This window comes from Teleopsis dalmanni, chromosome 2 (genome assembly GCF_002237135.1).
Source record: "Teleopsis dalmanni isolate 2A chromosome 2, ASM223713v2, whole genome shotgun sequence".
Classification (NCBI taxonomy): Eukaryota; Metazoa; Arthropoda; class Insecta; order Diptera; family Diopsidae; genus Teleopsis; species Teleopsis dalmanni.
Genome location: NC_051847.1, coordinates 66,100,840 through 66,114,865, shown reverse-complemented (window position 1 = coordinate 66,114,865; position 14,026 = coordinate 66,100,840). Strand labels below are relative to the sequence as shown.

Genomic DNA, 14,026 nt, shown 5'->3' with positions numbered 1-14,026 from the left:
TTTTTGAGTCATATTTTTTGAGACGTATATACTCGTATGTAAGGTATGGATAATGGTAAGGAAGTTGTTAGAATGATAACTTATTGTTTTTTTATAAAAAATAAATATATAATAGAATTTGAATCTAGATTAAGATTATCCCGAATACATTAAAATACTGCACAAAATATTTTGTGGAAACTTTTTCAACTACAATCTGGTGGCTTATTCTCTAAAAATATGTTTATAGAGTTGTTACTACTTCTAAAACAAAGATAACTACTACTAAAACACAACAATGGTAATTGCGATGCGATTAGTATGATTTGATAATGTTATCTGTTAGTATAATTTTTATATTTATTATTCAAATGCCTGAGAATAAAATAAGTCTCAGTTGGCATTTTTTACTTATAAAAAACCTAATGAAATACCGAAAATAGTTCAGTAGTCACCAAACCATTGTTTATTTAACAAGAAATCAGGTCTGTAAAGCAAAAATAAAAAAAAAATTATTGAAACACAAATCTAAAATGGAGCGAGCTAAGGTTATCCCAAAAAGTTATCCATCCAATGTATTAAATAAAAATTGGAATCAGAGACCGTGTTACTTTAAAAAGAATAGTGAGAAATTTCTGAAAGCCGTCAATGAAATGGAAGTCAGAGACGATGATGTCTGGTTAATTACATTACCCAAATGTGGTACCACTTGGATGCAGGAGCTGGTATGGTTGGTTTTAAATAATTTTGACTTCGAGAGTGCAAAACAAGAACATTTGGAGTTGAGATCACGATTTTTAGAGTAAATATTCAAAATTAATATATATATATTATTTATTATGTTGGGCGAAAAGTATTAGGAGATTTTTCTGTTGTCGCAAAATTTAAATGTGATGACTTTAAAAGGATTAGTTACAGCAAGTGGTTTTTATTTTTTGTTTGCCAGATGATTGATTTCATCTGAAAATGCCAAATACTTTTTGCCCAGCCCTGCATATTGATAATTTACTTTTATATTTTTTATTTAATGGTAAAGACATTGATTTCATATATATTTCTTTGTTTATTTATCACTTCACAATTAGATTCGATGAAGTATTATATGATGGTGAAGGCAGTATAATAAAATATAGTACAGAAATGAAATCTCCACGACTTGTAAAGTCACATTTACCACTACCTTTACTACCATCACAACTTTGGACTAAAAAACCTAAAGTAATTTATTCAATTTGAATACTCATTAACAATAATATTGTATTTATATGTATTTTTTAGGTTATATACGTTTTCCGAAACCCTAAAGACGCCATTGTTTCATTTTATTATCATTTACGTAACTATCAAATAACTTCCTTCTTAAATCCAACAGATTATGCTCAAGATTTTATCAATGAAGATATGTTAACTCATCAACACTTCTTACATGTCGCTGAGTTCTATGCTTTGAGAGAGGAACCCTGGATTTATTACACAAGTTATGAGTGCATGAAGTCTGATCTAAGATCTGTCATACAAGATGTTTGCAAATTTCTGAATAAAAATATTACTGAAGCTCAAATGCAGCAAATGTTACATCATTTATCTTTCGAAGAGATGAAAAGTACGTTGCACTGATAAAGTTTTTATTAGTCATTCTCATTACAAATTTTAGTTTATAAAAATTCTATTCAAATATTTTTCTCAAAAGCAAAAGGTGCATAGTTACCATTTACCATAGTTATCTTTATTTAATAATACAGTTTACACAGATATATAATAATATTAATAAAATTTAATATATATATATGTATAACTATTTACAGATAATTCAAAAACAAACCATATATGGGCAGCGCAACAATTCTCTAGAAAATTTAATAAAGAGATTGGAGATTTGAGGTAAGCATAAAGTCAATTGTGGCGCTAGAATGCTAAGATTTCATCCACATTACAAATTCATTAAATACTAATGATATAGTGCATTTTATTTAGTCATATTTTCAAATTTGTAATCGGATATAAATTAAGTTTAATTATAAGCTTATATACACTAATACTCTGTAGTTATTAAACATAAGTTTTCCGATATCTAATGAACAAATCACACAAATACCAAAACCTTTATTCTATTATGTTAAAAATGAGAGACTGACTTATTGACTGACATCTAGATAGGTACACAAAATCTTATGGCTTAAACGCAGTCCCAGTGATTAAATTAATATCTTTAGACAATTGCTTATTGACCATATCTGCTTTAAGTTTAAGCTCTATGAAATCCTTCCCAAACTGTATTCATATAGCTAAGACTACCTGATATAGTACAACCGAAGATCACAAGATCAGAAGGTGAGCACATCGCGTGAAAAATTGTTTTTAGGTAACAGTTTTGCAAAGTATATTATGATGTAACTCAAAACTAGAACGTTTGAAAAAAGTTGAAAGAGAAACTAACCAACCGATAGACACAAACAAACTTAATTAACAATCAATGATAATGATGATCCCGCGAAGTAATACCTATAACAGCTTGGTACCTAGAGGTGAATCAGCATCCGCACTAATAAGATATTATCACCTTAAAGTTATATACTTATCTTGTGCTTTCGATACTTTACTACTCATTTAAAAAAAAGAGAGAAAAAATAAATAGAAGTACCTCCATACAGATAGATAAACCGATTGAAGCACTGATGAAAACACAGAGAAATATACAAACAAATAGAAAAGAGGATGTGGTCAGACATATACTCAAACAAAAGATAGAAAAAAGTCATAAAGACGCATATTACTAAATTAATCCATTTTCTTGTACACATCATGAACCCATAGGATTTTTTAAACGTTACCCAGTTAACCCTTATTCTGTAAATGGTGTTATAATATGTTTATTTTATTAAACAACTTTTTTTTAGATTCATCCGTAAAGGGAAAGTTGGAGGTTATAAGGACGATTTGACTGCTGAAGACATAAATAAAATTGATGATTGGATGAATAGTGAACTTAAGTCACACAATCTAATTTTGAATGATTTGCTACTTCAGAATAATTAAAAAAAAAAAAAATTAATGAAATAATAATTAATTATATAGTAATAAATAAGGTTTTACAATACAATATCGTAGTGTACTGCTCATGTCTGAAATACATCAAAAAAATTCTATAGTTTGTGTTCGCGATCACAAACACAAACAGTACACTAAAAATGAAATCGACATATCCGAAACACTAAAATAGTGACTACTTCCGATATTTCCTGTAAAAAAAATTTTTTTCTCAAATATAATATACATAAGGGCAATATGACAAAATGTGATTTTTGCTACTATTTAATGAATAGTATTATTTAAAAAATAATAATATATAATTCTTTGTTTCAAAAACTACACTTTTTAACACGAATTAATTATAAGATGTATATAATTTATTAAATGTAATGTATGGTTTAAAAATGATATTAGTGATCAAAGTGTTAGTGATCTCTAGGTATTTTTTATTGTTTATATATACTGTAGTCGTAGTCTACATATATACATATTTCTTTTTATCACACATTAAATCAATCTTCAACTTCATTTTCTATAATAACTAAGTTAGATATACATAATGTTGTCATTATTGAGGAATAATTTTACCAGTGGGCAACTTTCTAATTTTGAGCAAGCTACGTCGATCAGTTGGTGTTTGATAGCCGTTCAAAGCAGAAAACCTCGTGAATTTTTACGAAAATGGAAAAAAGTGAATATCGTGTGCTGATTAAGCATTACTGGCCAAAATCCACGAATTGGGATATGAACCCTATCCAACATATTCTCCAGATTTAGCCCCCTGCGACTATTTTTTGTTTCCAAACCTAAAGAAATGGCTGGGCGGTAAGAGATTTGAGTCGAATGAAGGAGTCATTACCGAAACAAACGCGTATTTTGAGAGCTTTGAGAAAACCTATTATTTGGAAGGATTAAGAAAATTAGAAATACGCTGGACTAAATGTATCGAGCTAAAAGGTGATTGTGTAGAAAAATAAAATGTTTATTTGCCATAAAAAATTTGTTTTATTCAAAAAGTCACTGACTTATCAAATCGCCCTCGTATATCTTTCACTTAGTAATTTAAAGTTTCTCATCTACAATATATTTGAGAAACTGTTAGCAAGTCTGGACAAATCAAATAAATTAACATATCAGTTTGGGTATAAATAATTTATAGTATATCGGAACTATATCATCTAATAGTCAACATAATTATTGAAGCTTTTAAAATTTAAAAGTATCGTTTAATTGTCCATCTAATCCAAGTATCGTTTAATTGTTCAAAAGAGTTTTAAGAAAGTGTGACACCAAGGTGCGTTGTTTAAGATAAGGTCACACTATAGTAATAGATGCCTATATATCAAATAGCAAGTTACTGCATTGAATCCCATTGTGCAATATATGGGAGTTTACTGTACAGGGACTTATTTTTTACAATACCTTATAAGCGGATTAACTTTTTCTGGCTCCACCTTTTATTGCCACCTACAAATATGAGGCTGCATTTATCGGATGAAGCGAACTATCAGTAGAAATCTCTCAATCTGTCACAATGGAATTAAACTTGGTATTTACTTTAATCATAGATTGATGTGGAGTATACCTAAATATGGTAGCTAAAAAAATTGCATTGTTCGCTTAAATGATTTAGTTAATTTAAAGAGTGAAATAAATAGGTTTTAGAACACAAAGCAGTTTTGAAATATTGAAGTGGTTCCAGTCAATCCCACTACAAATGATATCAATGTTACTGGATTTGAAATTAATAGTCAATAAAATAAAACGAATAAGTTGCAGATACTTTTAGATTGGAATCTTAAAAAAAATTTTTCTATTCGTCAGCACTAAAACAACAAAATAGTCGAGAAGAAATCATATTTTAGGCCTATAGAACCTAAACAAAGGTTCGCTCTTATCAAAGCGTTGTGTAATTGTTAACTTCCATATCTTCTCAGTTTCAACAAATTTTATATATATTATATTAAGATTGTATAGATGGGTAGTAATAAGATCTTAAACTATAAATATAAGCTAAGAATCGTATTACTGCAAAATCTTTTTCTTATCAGTTTTACAAGTTTGTTTATATGATATTGTGATAAGATAAATAGGTGGTGGTAAGATTTATTATGATAACTATACAAAAGATTAATTGTTTCTGTTATATAAATCAACGAGTTCATAATATCTAGATATTGCTTACAATGATATATTCCAAATGAAACTACATTAACAATAAGCATGTTACTGAATTTTAATCCAGTTAAACCTGAATATAATAAAATACAGTACAAAATATTTTGCCAAAACGTCCTCAGTTATCTGCTAATCACTTTTCCCCTAAGAAGATTTTTACAGGTTTTTTACTACTAAAACCGTTCAAGGTAGCGTACCATATAGTGTGACATAGATTTATTAAAATATTCCACTGATTCCGTAATTTTATTTGTTTTTAGTAAAATTTTAGTATGTAATTACCATATTTATATGTCTGATAACAAAACAAGTCCCAGTTGATATTCCATGAGATTCTGTTTTTACAAACAAAAACCTAATGAAATACCGAAAATTTTTTAGTAGTTACTGAATCATTGTTCATTTAACAAGAAATCAGATCAAATCTAAAATAAAAAAAACAGATTTATTAACATAAAACAAAAATCTAAAATGGAGCGAGAGAAGGTTGTCCCAAAAAGTTATCCATCCAATGTATTAAATAAAAATTGGAGTCAGAGACCGTGTTACTTTAAAAAGAATAGTGAGAAATTTCTGAAAGCCGTCAATGAAATGGAAGTCAGAGACGATGATGTCTGGTTAATTACATTACCCAAATGTGGTACCACTTGGATGCAGGAGCTGGTATGGTTGGTTTTAAATAATTTTGACTTCGAGAGTGCAAAACAAGAACATTTGGAGTTGAGATCACGATTTTTAGAGTAAATAATCAAAATTACTATATATATTATTTATTATGTTGGGCGAAAAGTATTCGGAGTTTTTTCTGTTGTCGGAAATTTTAAATGTGATGACTTTAAAACGATTAGTTACAACGAGTGGTTCTTGATTATTTGTTTGTCAAATGATTGATTTCATCTAAAAATGCCGAATACTTTTCGCCCAGCCCCACAAATGCTATTCTACTTTTATATATTACTAATAAATACCGCGTAAAGACATTGATTTCATATATATTTCTTTGTTTATTTATCACTTCACAATTAGATTCGATGAAGTATTATATGATGGTGAAGGCAGTATAATAAAATATAGTACAGAAATGAAATCTCCACGACTTGTGAAGTCACACTTACCACTACCTTTATTGCCATCACAACTTTGGACTAAAAGACCTAAAGTAATTTATTAAATTTAAATACTCATTAACATATTTTATTTGTATGTATTTTTTAGGTTATATACGTTTTTCGAAACCCTAAGGACGCCATCGTTTCATTTTATTATCATTTACGGAGATATAAAGAGACTTCTTTCTTGAATCTAACAGATTATGCTCAAGATTTTATCAATGAAGATATGTTAACACATCAACACTTCTTACATGTCACTGAGTTCTATGCCTTGAGAGAGGAACCTTGGATTTATTACACAAGTTATGAGCGTATGAAGTCTGATCTAAGATCTGTCATACAAGATGTTTGCCAATTTCTCAATAAAAATATTACAGAAACACAAATGCAGCAAATGTTACATCATTTATCTTTCGAAGAGATGAAAAGTACGTTGCACTTATAACATTTTTATCAGTCGATCTTATATCAAATTGTATTGTAAATAATTCTATTTAAATATTTTTGTTAAAAGATATAGTGTATAGTTCCCAATTGTCTAATAGATTTTATCTTAATGTGTTTTTTAACTATTTCAGTTTATAAAAAATGATAGAATAATAATAATAATTAATAAGATATATATACAAAATTCTTTGCAGATAATTCAAAAACAAACCATATATGGGAAGCGCAACAACTCTGTCGAATATTTAATAAAGAAATTGAAGATGTGAGGTAAAAATAAGAAATACAGCTTTGGCTCTGCAAAAGCTACGATATCACTCACATTACAAACTCATTAGTTACTATTAATGTAGTATTATTTAATTTAACCATATTTTCAGATTTCAGATTTACAAGCTTAGATGTACTAATTCAAGTTCTGTTCAAGTTCATACGGAAACTTGTATTCCATTACGCCAAAACTGAAAGACTGACTTGTTGACTGACATCTAGATAGGTAGACAGAAACTTATGGCTTAAATGCAAACCCAGTCATTACAGTATTACTTAAGACATTTGCTGATTTAAGTATAATCTCAAGGAAGTCCCATTTCGACCAATATGTATCTATATAGCTGAGACTACCGAAGGTAGCACAACCAAAAACCTAATTTAGCATATGTGCATGTCGTCTGAAAAGTTGAATGCAGCTAACTGTTTTGCAAAGCATATTATAAAAAAAATGGAATGTTCAAAATCAGGTAAAAAAAAAACTAACTAACTGATACGTACAAAAAAATAAATTGACATTGAATGATGACGATGACCAAATACCTATAAAGACTGAGTATGGAAGAAAGAGATATCAACACGCTAAAGGCACACAATAACTTAGGATTCCGATACTTCACTCTTACTTAAAAATAAGAGAAAAGAAATTAGTGTATAGACATATAGATAAATAGACAAATATATAGATAGACTGAAACACTAATGAAAACACACACAGAACTAGAGAAACAAATAGACAATAGGGAGTGGAGTGGCATATGATCAAATAAGTAGACAGAAGTGCAGACATGAAGACTGAAAATACTAAATTTATCCATCTTGACATACCCATCAAGAACCTATACGCTTTGTTAAACCTTTCCGTCACCACATTATAACATGATTTTTTTATTTTAATAATTCTTTTTTTAGTTTTATCCGTAAAGGAAAAATTGGTGGTTATAAGGACGATTTAACTGATGAAGACATAAATAAAATTGATAATTGGATGAATAATGAACTTCAGTCTCACAATGTTGGTTTGGATGATTTGCTGCTTCAGAAATAATAAAATAATTAATAATTATTATAAAAAAGTCTTTATATGTCCATATAAGAGAACTATATTATTAAAATTATTGCTTGCCACTTCTTCTCTTCTTACTTAGTGCATAACTGTCATAATAATCAGTGGATTTCAATAATTTAAACTTCCCTATTCATAGTAACATCAATAGACTAATAAAATTTTAAAATAAGATATGCATTTCTCATTAAATAGTAAACTATCATTTAAAATATCTGTACTAAATATCTGTTCAAATTATTATCGATGCTTTGAAATTATTTCAGCATAATGAATATGATTTTTAAGGTTTCGGGTTTTGAAGTTGTAAATTTCCAACATTGATTACGGTACCAAAGGAAAGTAATAGATCGCGCCATCTAGTGACAATTTGTACATGCAATTTCTTCATTGGGTATAGAGACGACGTCCACTTGTTGTCAATGTTTTTTATATAAATAAAGAAATACTAAAAGCAGTTCCATATTGATCACAATCCGTTGGTTATAGGGGTGCCACTCGGTAATCGGAACCATATGAAAAACTGTGTAAACGTAAACTTTCAGTAATTCACTAAACAGATTGTTTTGTCATTAAAACAACTAAGAAAAGCTGTTTTATTTGAGGTGGTTTAGATAATACAAAACTCAGTAGTGATAATAAACCTCATTGGTCTGTGGCTGTTCTCCTTTATTTACCATTTGTAAAGAGATAAGAACAACAAATAAACAAAGCTTTTACTAACAAAAATGCAATGCAATACTGAAAATAATTTAGTAACTGTGGAGTTGTTGTTGATTTAACACATAACGAAATCTTTCAATATTAAATTAAAAATAAATAAATATTTTATAAAATACAAACCATAAAATGCGAGAGGAAGTGGTTGTGCCAAAAAGTTATCCAACAAATCTTTTAAATAAAGATTGGAGCAAGAGACCCTGCTATTTTGAAAAAAATGGCGAAAAATTTCTAAACGAAGTGCATGACATGGAAGTCAGAGATGATGATGTCTGGTTAATCACATTACCCAAATGTGGTACAACTTGGATGCAAGAACTGACATGGTTGGTTTTAAATGACTTCAATTTTGAGATCGCAAAACAAGAATATTTAGAATTGAGGTCACCGTTTTTAGAGTAAATATAATTCATATATATATAACAAAATATAATATGTATATTAAATTCCACTCAACTAGATTTGAAATTGATTTATATGACGGTGAAGGTAGTATATTAAAAAATGTTACTAAACTAAAATCTCCACGACTTTTAAAGACACATATGCCTTTACCTTTATTACCACCTCAAGTATGGACCAAAAAGCCTAAAGTAAAAAAATTTATTTCAAACAAAAACTATTTTTAATTTTACTATACACTCTTTATAGGTTATATATGTATTTCGGAACCCCAAAGATTCCATAGTTTCGCAGTATTATCATGTTCGCAGGTATGGCGGCGCTTCAGATGTAACTCCAACGGAATTTGCACAGAATTTTATTAATGATGAAATGTCAACCCACCAACACTTCTTACATGTCACTGAGTTCTATGCGTTGAGAAAGGAACCCTGGATTTATTACACAAGCTATGAGCGTATGAAGTCTGATCTACGATCTGTCATACAAGATGTTTGTAAATTTCTGAATAAAAATATAACTGAAGCTCAAATGCAGCAAATGTTACATCATTTATCTTTCGAAGAGATGAAAAGTACGTTGCACTCATGAAAACTTTATCAATGTTTTTCAATGCAAATTGTGTTTTATAAAGTATTGTTATCTTGTGTTATTCTCATGAGAAAAAAAATACTTCATATATAAAATTATTTTATTACTTATTAAATAACAAATTAAAGTTAAGTACCAAAAACATATATGATTTATATACAATAGTAAAAATTTTTAACAATTTTACCTACTATGTCTTTAAAAATAGATAATTCAAGAACCAATCATATATGGGAAGCAGAACAAGTACGTCGTATATACAACAAAAAAACTGAAGACATTAGGTAATCTATCATTATATTCATTAAATACTGTAATAAAAGTATATAATAATTATTCTTTAAGTTTCGTACGTAAAGGTAAAGTTGGAGGTTATAAAGACGATTTAACTCCAGAAGTGATTGATAAAATCGATGTTTGGATTAATGATGAACTTAAACCACATAATGTCACTTTAAATGATTTGTTATTACAAAATAATGAAGAGAAAGATAATTAATAAATAAATTTATAAAAATATGTTGTTTTATATAAAAAAAGAGCTATAAGATATATTGAAGTTATGTTTTAGAAATAATGCGTATTTTTATATGAAGCTCTATTCACATCGGACAGCTCAATAAGCATAGCGGTGAGATATTAGTATTACATACAGAATATGTATACAAATCCCATTAAGTTTTGGAGCAAAAATATGCCTTAAAAAGTCTTTAAAAAAAGAGTGGAATAAAACTTCAACTACACCTAAAATTCGCAAAAAAACATCTATTACAAAAATATTTATATGGAGTTTTTACTATATCTAGTATTTGGTTTTAACTATATCTGGCATCGCTATATAAGTTTATATATTTTTAAAAAAATTGTATATTAAAAACAACCTATTACTTTGGATAATTTTAACCTCAGAGTCAGCCCACTTAAATAATTCTCAATGAAATAGAAAATAATAGAGTATGCACACTTAAGTCTTAAATAAAAGTAACCTAATAATCTGGTGAAAGGTACCATAGATATGTTAAAGATAATTGCAAAAATATTTTGATTTAAACTTTTTAACATATTCTTCACCCATAGAAAACATTAGACGATGGCTTTTTCTTTACAATATGTAGACAACATCTACCCTAAAATCTACTTATCCACAACACCCATATCACAATGTTGGTTTATATACGTTGTATGCAATTTCACCAAATTATTTAAGTAGTGAAAAACACATTATCAATGAATGAAACATAACTGATCATTATCCGATAAAGCAATATATTTTCATTTTGGACTCAATATATAGATTCGATACAATTTCTTATGTAATTAGGCAGTAAATATTGATGGCACTGTTGTATATGAGAAACAATCACCTAGGTAGACAACTCATATCAGATGAAAAAACAGAACTCTGTGATATAGGTTAGCCCGCGAGCCTATCTGGTCTGATATGCGATGATCTAAGTATCATGCAAATTGAAATTCCTTAGTGAGGGACCTTACCTTACTGATGTATAGATGACCTTATAAAGAAAACCGATTTTGTTAAAATCGTTTTTAGTTTGGATTCTAGTTTGTTCATAAACTGGACCTCATAAAGTATACCGATTTTGTTAAAATCCTGTTTACTTCGGAATCCAGTTTATTATCCTTTTTAGTTTGAACTTCAGTTTGTTCATAAACTGGACCTCATAAATAATACCGATTTTATTAATATCCAGTTTATATATATACCTCACCACATTAAGAATTGGTTCAATAGAAACAACAAATTTGAGCTTATAATTAATATTTATTTATTTTTAAATTTTAGTATAAAAAACTATAAAACATACAAAAAAATTTGTTTCCAATATATTTTTAACAAAAAAAAATTTAACAAAAATATGCGCATATTTTTATTAGATTTTTGATATTAAAGAATTAAATTGTTAGCAGTCCATTGTATCGGGAATATTTGTTTAAGCAGTAGATGTTTCTATTTTCTTAGCGTTATCCTCTTTTGAAGATGGGCCAGTTTGAGAAATTGGTACAACACGTTCAGTATTTGGTGGTGGCAATTTTTTCATTGGCGCTGTTACAGTCAAAAGCCCATCTGAAGATAAAGATGAGCTCACTGAATCGGGATTGACATCACCTTCAAGAAAAATATAAATATAATTATTTGAACTTTACTAATTATATACTATTTTCTCAACATACTTGGCAACATATAACGTCTGGAGAATTGTCTAGAAACGTAACCATGTTCATCTTGTTTTTCTTCGTGTTTACCCTCAACGAGTACAAATTTATCGGTGACCTTAACACTGATCTCATTAGGGGAGAATTGCTGTACATCCAAAATAACTTCGAATTTCTCGTTATCGATATTCAAAGTTGAGCCAGATTCTTGCTTCTGCAAGCTAGTTGGCGAACGTGACCATGGGCGCAAATAACCTGAACGCAACATCGTTGGACGTGAACTCCAAACAGAAGACAGCAAATCATCGCGTCTAAATAAACAATTTTTTTTGTATTTTTATAAAACGTTTTCACTTGGTTAAAATTAAATACTGTTGGTTATGGAGAACTTACTTTAGTCCTGTGCCAAAATGTTGGTCAAACAGGCGCGATGAGCGCATTGGAAAATCAAGTTCATCCCACCAATCACGGAACATTAGAGGTACAACTGACATCTACACACGGGTTATAAAAAGGGATTACCAGATGGAATACGATTGTGATATGGAAAAAAAATCACACTAAATGGTAATTAACAAAATCACCAAAAAATGTTTTAAATATCAATTAATTTTTTTTGTTTATATTTTATTAATCAAATATCACTTTTAACTAATCTTATGATTTCCAAAAATTATTAATCCACTGCGTACCTTTTAGGTTCTTTAGATTTTTCTCAAATGCACTGAAATTTGACTTTTCTTGTTGGGTTTTAGCGCGTGTTTTCACGATCGCGTTTGAAAATCTTTTGACTGAATTTTGAATTTTCACAGCAATTTTATATTGAAAATTATTGTTTGTGTTTTTCTAATTTAGTGCTAAAAATATTAAACGAAACTCATTTTTTCTAAATTTAGGCGCGCATCACTTCTCCTCAACGTTGGTGTTGGAAAATTGTAGAAGGAAAATTCTATCATCGAAAACAAAAATTTTCTGTTTATGTGCAAAATATTTTTTTAAAAAAAAATGTATTTTATTCGTCATTTGTGTATAAATATGAGTTTGACAATAAATTAATAATTAAATTAAAAACATTAGCTCTTGTAAATTTTGCTAAATTAATTTTTTATACCCAACGAGCAGGTTAAGCACCTGCATGGTTCTTATAATTTTCTTGACACTCCTAAATAATTCATTTAAATCATTAATTAAATTAATAATTTAATTAATAATCTATCTATATATATAAAAGAAAGATGTGTTTTTGTTACACCACTTATAACTCAAGAACGGCTGAACCGATTTAGCTGAAAATTGGCAGGGAGGTAGTTTAAGGCCAGGAGAAGGATATAGGCTGAACCGATTTAGCTGAAAATTGGCAGGGAGGTAGTTTAAGGCCAGGAGAAGGACATAGGATACCTGTTTATCCCGTTCACGACAAAGTAGGTTTTGAAATTATCAAATTTTTGATAGAAAATATTTTATCGGAATTTTCGAATAGCAAAGAAAGAAATAAAGTACAAACACAAAAATTTATTTTTAATTTTATTGAAGTTCGGCTGACCATACAACGCTGTTTCGAGTATTGCCAAGTACTCTTCATCAGTGGTCTTTGGACTAATCGAATTTTTATTTAATTAGTTTATAGTCCGTATATAATTTGTTTAGACTGCAAATGCCAGGCTTAGAACTCGTGCCTGTCAAATTAGAAGCGATGACTAATCGTGTTATCCACAAGAAGTCAAGGCTGCACAAACTTTCAATGCTCAAGTTCCAGGTTTTATTGTCACTTATTTTTATTTAATTAGTGACAACAACCAAAGCACTTGCCGTGCTTTAAATTAGAACGAGCTTAAAAACTACAGCTTTATTTTGGAAACACAAGTTCAACGAATTGAAAGTTTAACTTTTTGGGTTTGCTAATTCTTTATTTCTTTTCAAAGCTACTCTTTTTGTAGAGACATTTTGTAATGCATATTTTTTACTTACTATATGTAAAGCGACCATTCTGGTGCTTTTACAAAGAAGCTATGCTATGTTATTCTAAAAATTCCTCTAAAATTTAATAAAGCTTCTT

At 28.9% G+C, this 14,026-nt stretch overlaps 4 protein-coding genes across 5 annotated transcripts; 3 read left to right on the top strand and 1 right to left on the bottom strand.

Moving 5' to 3' along the window:
* Positions 1–440: 440 nt before the first annotated feature.
* LOC119674747 (sulfotransferase 1E1-like) lies at positions 441–3,015 on the top strand. Its single transcript, XM_038085903.1, has 5 exons — positions 441–781; positions 1,065–1,197; positions 1,258–1,582; positions 1,785–1,860; positions 2,877–3,015. The coding sequence occupies exons 1-5, from the start codon at positions 513–515 to the stop codon at positions 3,013–3,015; spliced, it is 942 nt and encodes a 313-aa protein (XP_037941831.1). The 5' UTR covers positions 441–512.
* Positions 3,016–5,658: 2,643 nt separating this feature from the next.
* LOC119674746 (luciferin sulfotransferase-like) lies at positions 5,659–8,064 on the top strand. The gene is made up of 5 exons (XM_038085902.1): positions 5,659–5,927; positions 6,214–6,346; positions 6,403–6,727; positions 6,941–7,016; positions 7,929–8,064. The coding sequence occupies exons 1-5, from the start codon at positions 5,659–5,661 to the stop codon at positions 8,062–8,064; spliced, it is 939 nt and encodes a 312-aa protein (XP_037941830.1).
* An 862-nt stretch (positions 8,065–8,926) lies between these two features.
* Positions 8,927–10,282, top strand: LOC119674745 (sulfotransferase 1E1-like; the record flags this gene model as incomplete). Its single annotated transcript, XM_038085901.1, has 5 exons — positions 8,927–9,200; positions 9,263–9,395; positions 9,454–9,778; positions 10,004–10,079; positions 10,141–10,282. Coding segments are annotated over exons 1-5 (945 nt in total), but the record flags the coding sequence as incomplete, so codon positions are not given.
* Positions 10,283–11,679: 1,397 nt separating this feature from the next.
* Positions 11,680–12,771, bottom strand: LOC119678837 (protein lethal(2)essential for life). 2 transcript variants are annotated; one of them, XM_038090901.1, is made up of 4 exons: positions 12,663–12,771; positions 12,364–12,464; positions 11,989–12,281; positions 11,680–11,923 (listed from the first exon to the last, which is right to left on the bottom strand). In XM_038090901.1, exons 2-4 carry the CDS (start codon positions 12,462–12,464, stop codon positions 11,748–11,750), a joined length of 570 nt encoding a protein of 189 aa, XP_037946829.1. In that variant the 5' UTR covers positions 12,663–12,771; the 3' UTR covers positions 11,680–11,747. The 2 variants fall into 2 exon arrangements, with proteins under 2 accessions (XP_037946829.1, XP_037946830.1); XM_038090902.1 differs by having other exon boundaries at positions 12,364–12,530; positions 12,663–12,749.
* Positions 12,772–14,026: the final 1,255 nt, after the last annotated feature.

Excerpts from the sequence above, each read along its gene's own strand:
- LOC119674747 (XM_038085903.1), top strand. The coding sequence starts at position 513 with ATGGAGCGAGCTAAGGTTATCCCAAAAAGTTATCCATCCAATGTATTA. Across the intron at positions 782-1,064 it reads TTGAGATCACGATTTTTAGA|ATTCGATGAAGTATTATATG; the intron begins GTAAATATTCAA and ends CTTCACAATTAG. Across the intron at positions 1,583-1,784 it reads ATCTTTCGAAGAGATGAAAA|ATAATTCAAAAACAAACCAT; the intron begins GTACGTTGCACT and ends AACTATTTACAG.
- LOC119674746 (XM_038085902.1), top strand. The coding sequence starts at position 5,659 with ATGGAGCGAGAGAAGGTTGTCCCAAAAAGTTATCCATCCAATGTATTA. Across the intron at positions 5,928-6,213 it reads TTGAGATCACGATTTTTAGA|ATTCGATGAAGTATTATATG; the intron begins GTAAATAATCAA and ends CTTCACAATTAG. Across the intron at positions 7,017-7,928 it reads AAAGAAATTGAAGATGTGAG|TTTTATCCGTAAAGGAAAAA; the intron begins GTAAAAATAAGA and ends TTCTTTTTTTAG.
- LOC119678837 (XM_038090901.1), bottom strand. The coding sequence starts at position 12,464 with ATGTCAGTTGTACCTCTAATGTTCCGTGATTGGTGGGATGAACTTGAT. Across the intron at positions 12,282-12,363 it reads CATTTTGGCACAGGACTAAA|ACGCGATGATTTGCTGTCTT; the intron begins GTAAGTTCTCCA and ends TTGTTTATTTAG. Across the intron at positions 11,924-11,988 it reads CAGACGTTATATGTTGCCAA|GTGATGTCAATCCCGATTCA; the intron begins GTATGTTGAGAA and ends TTTTTCTTGAAG.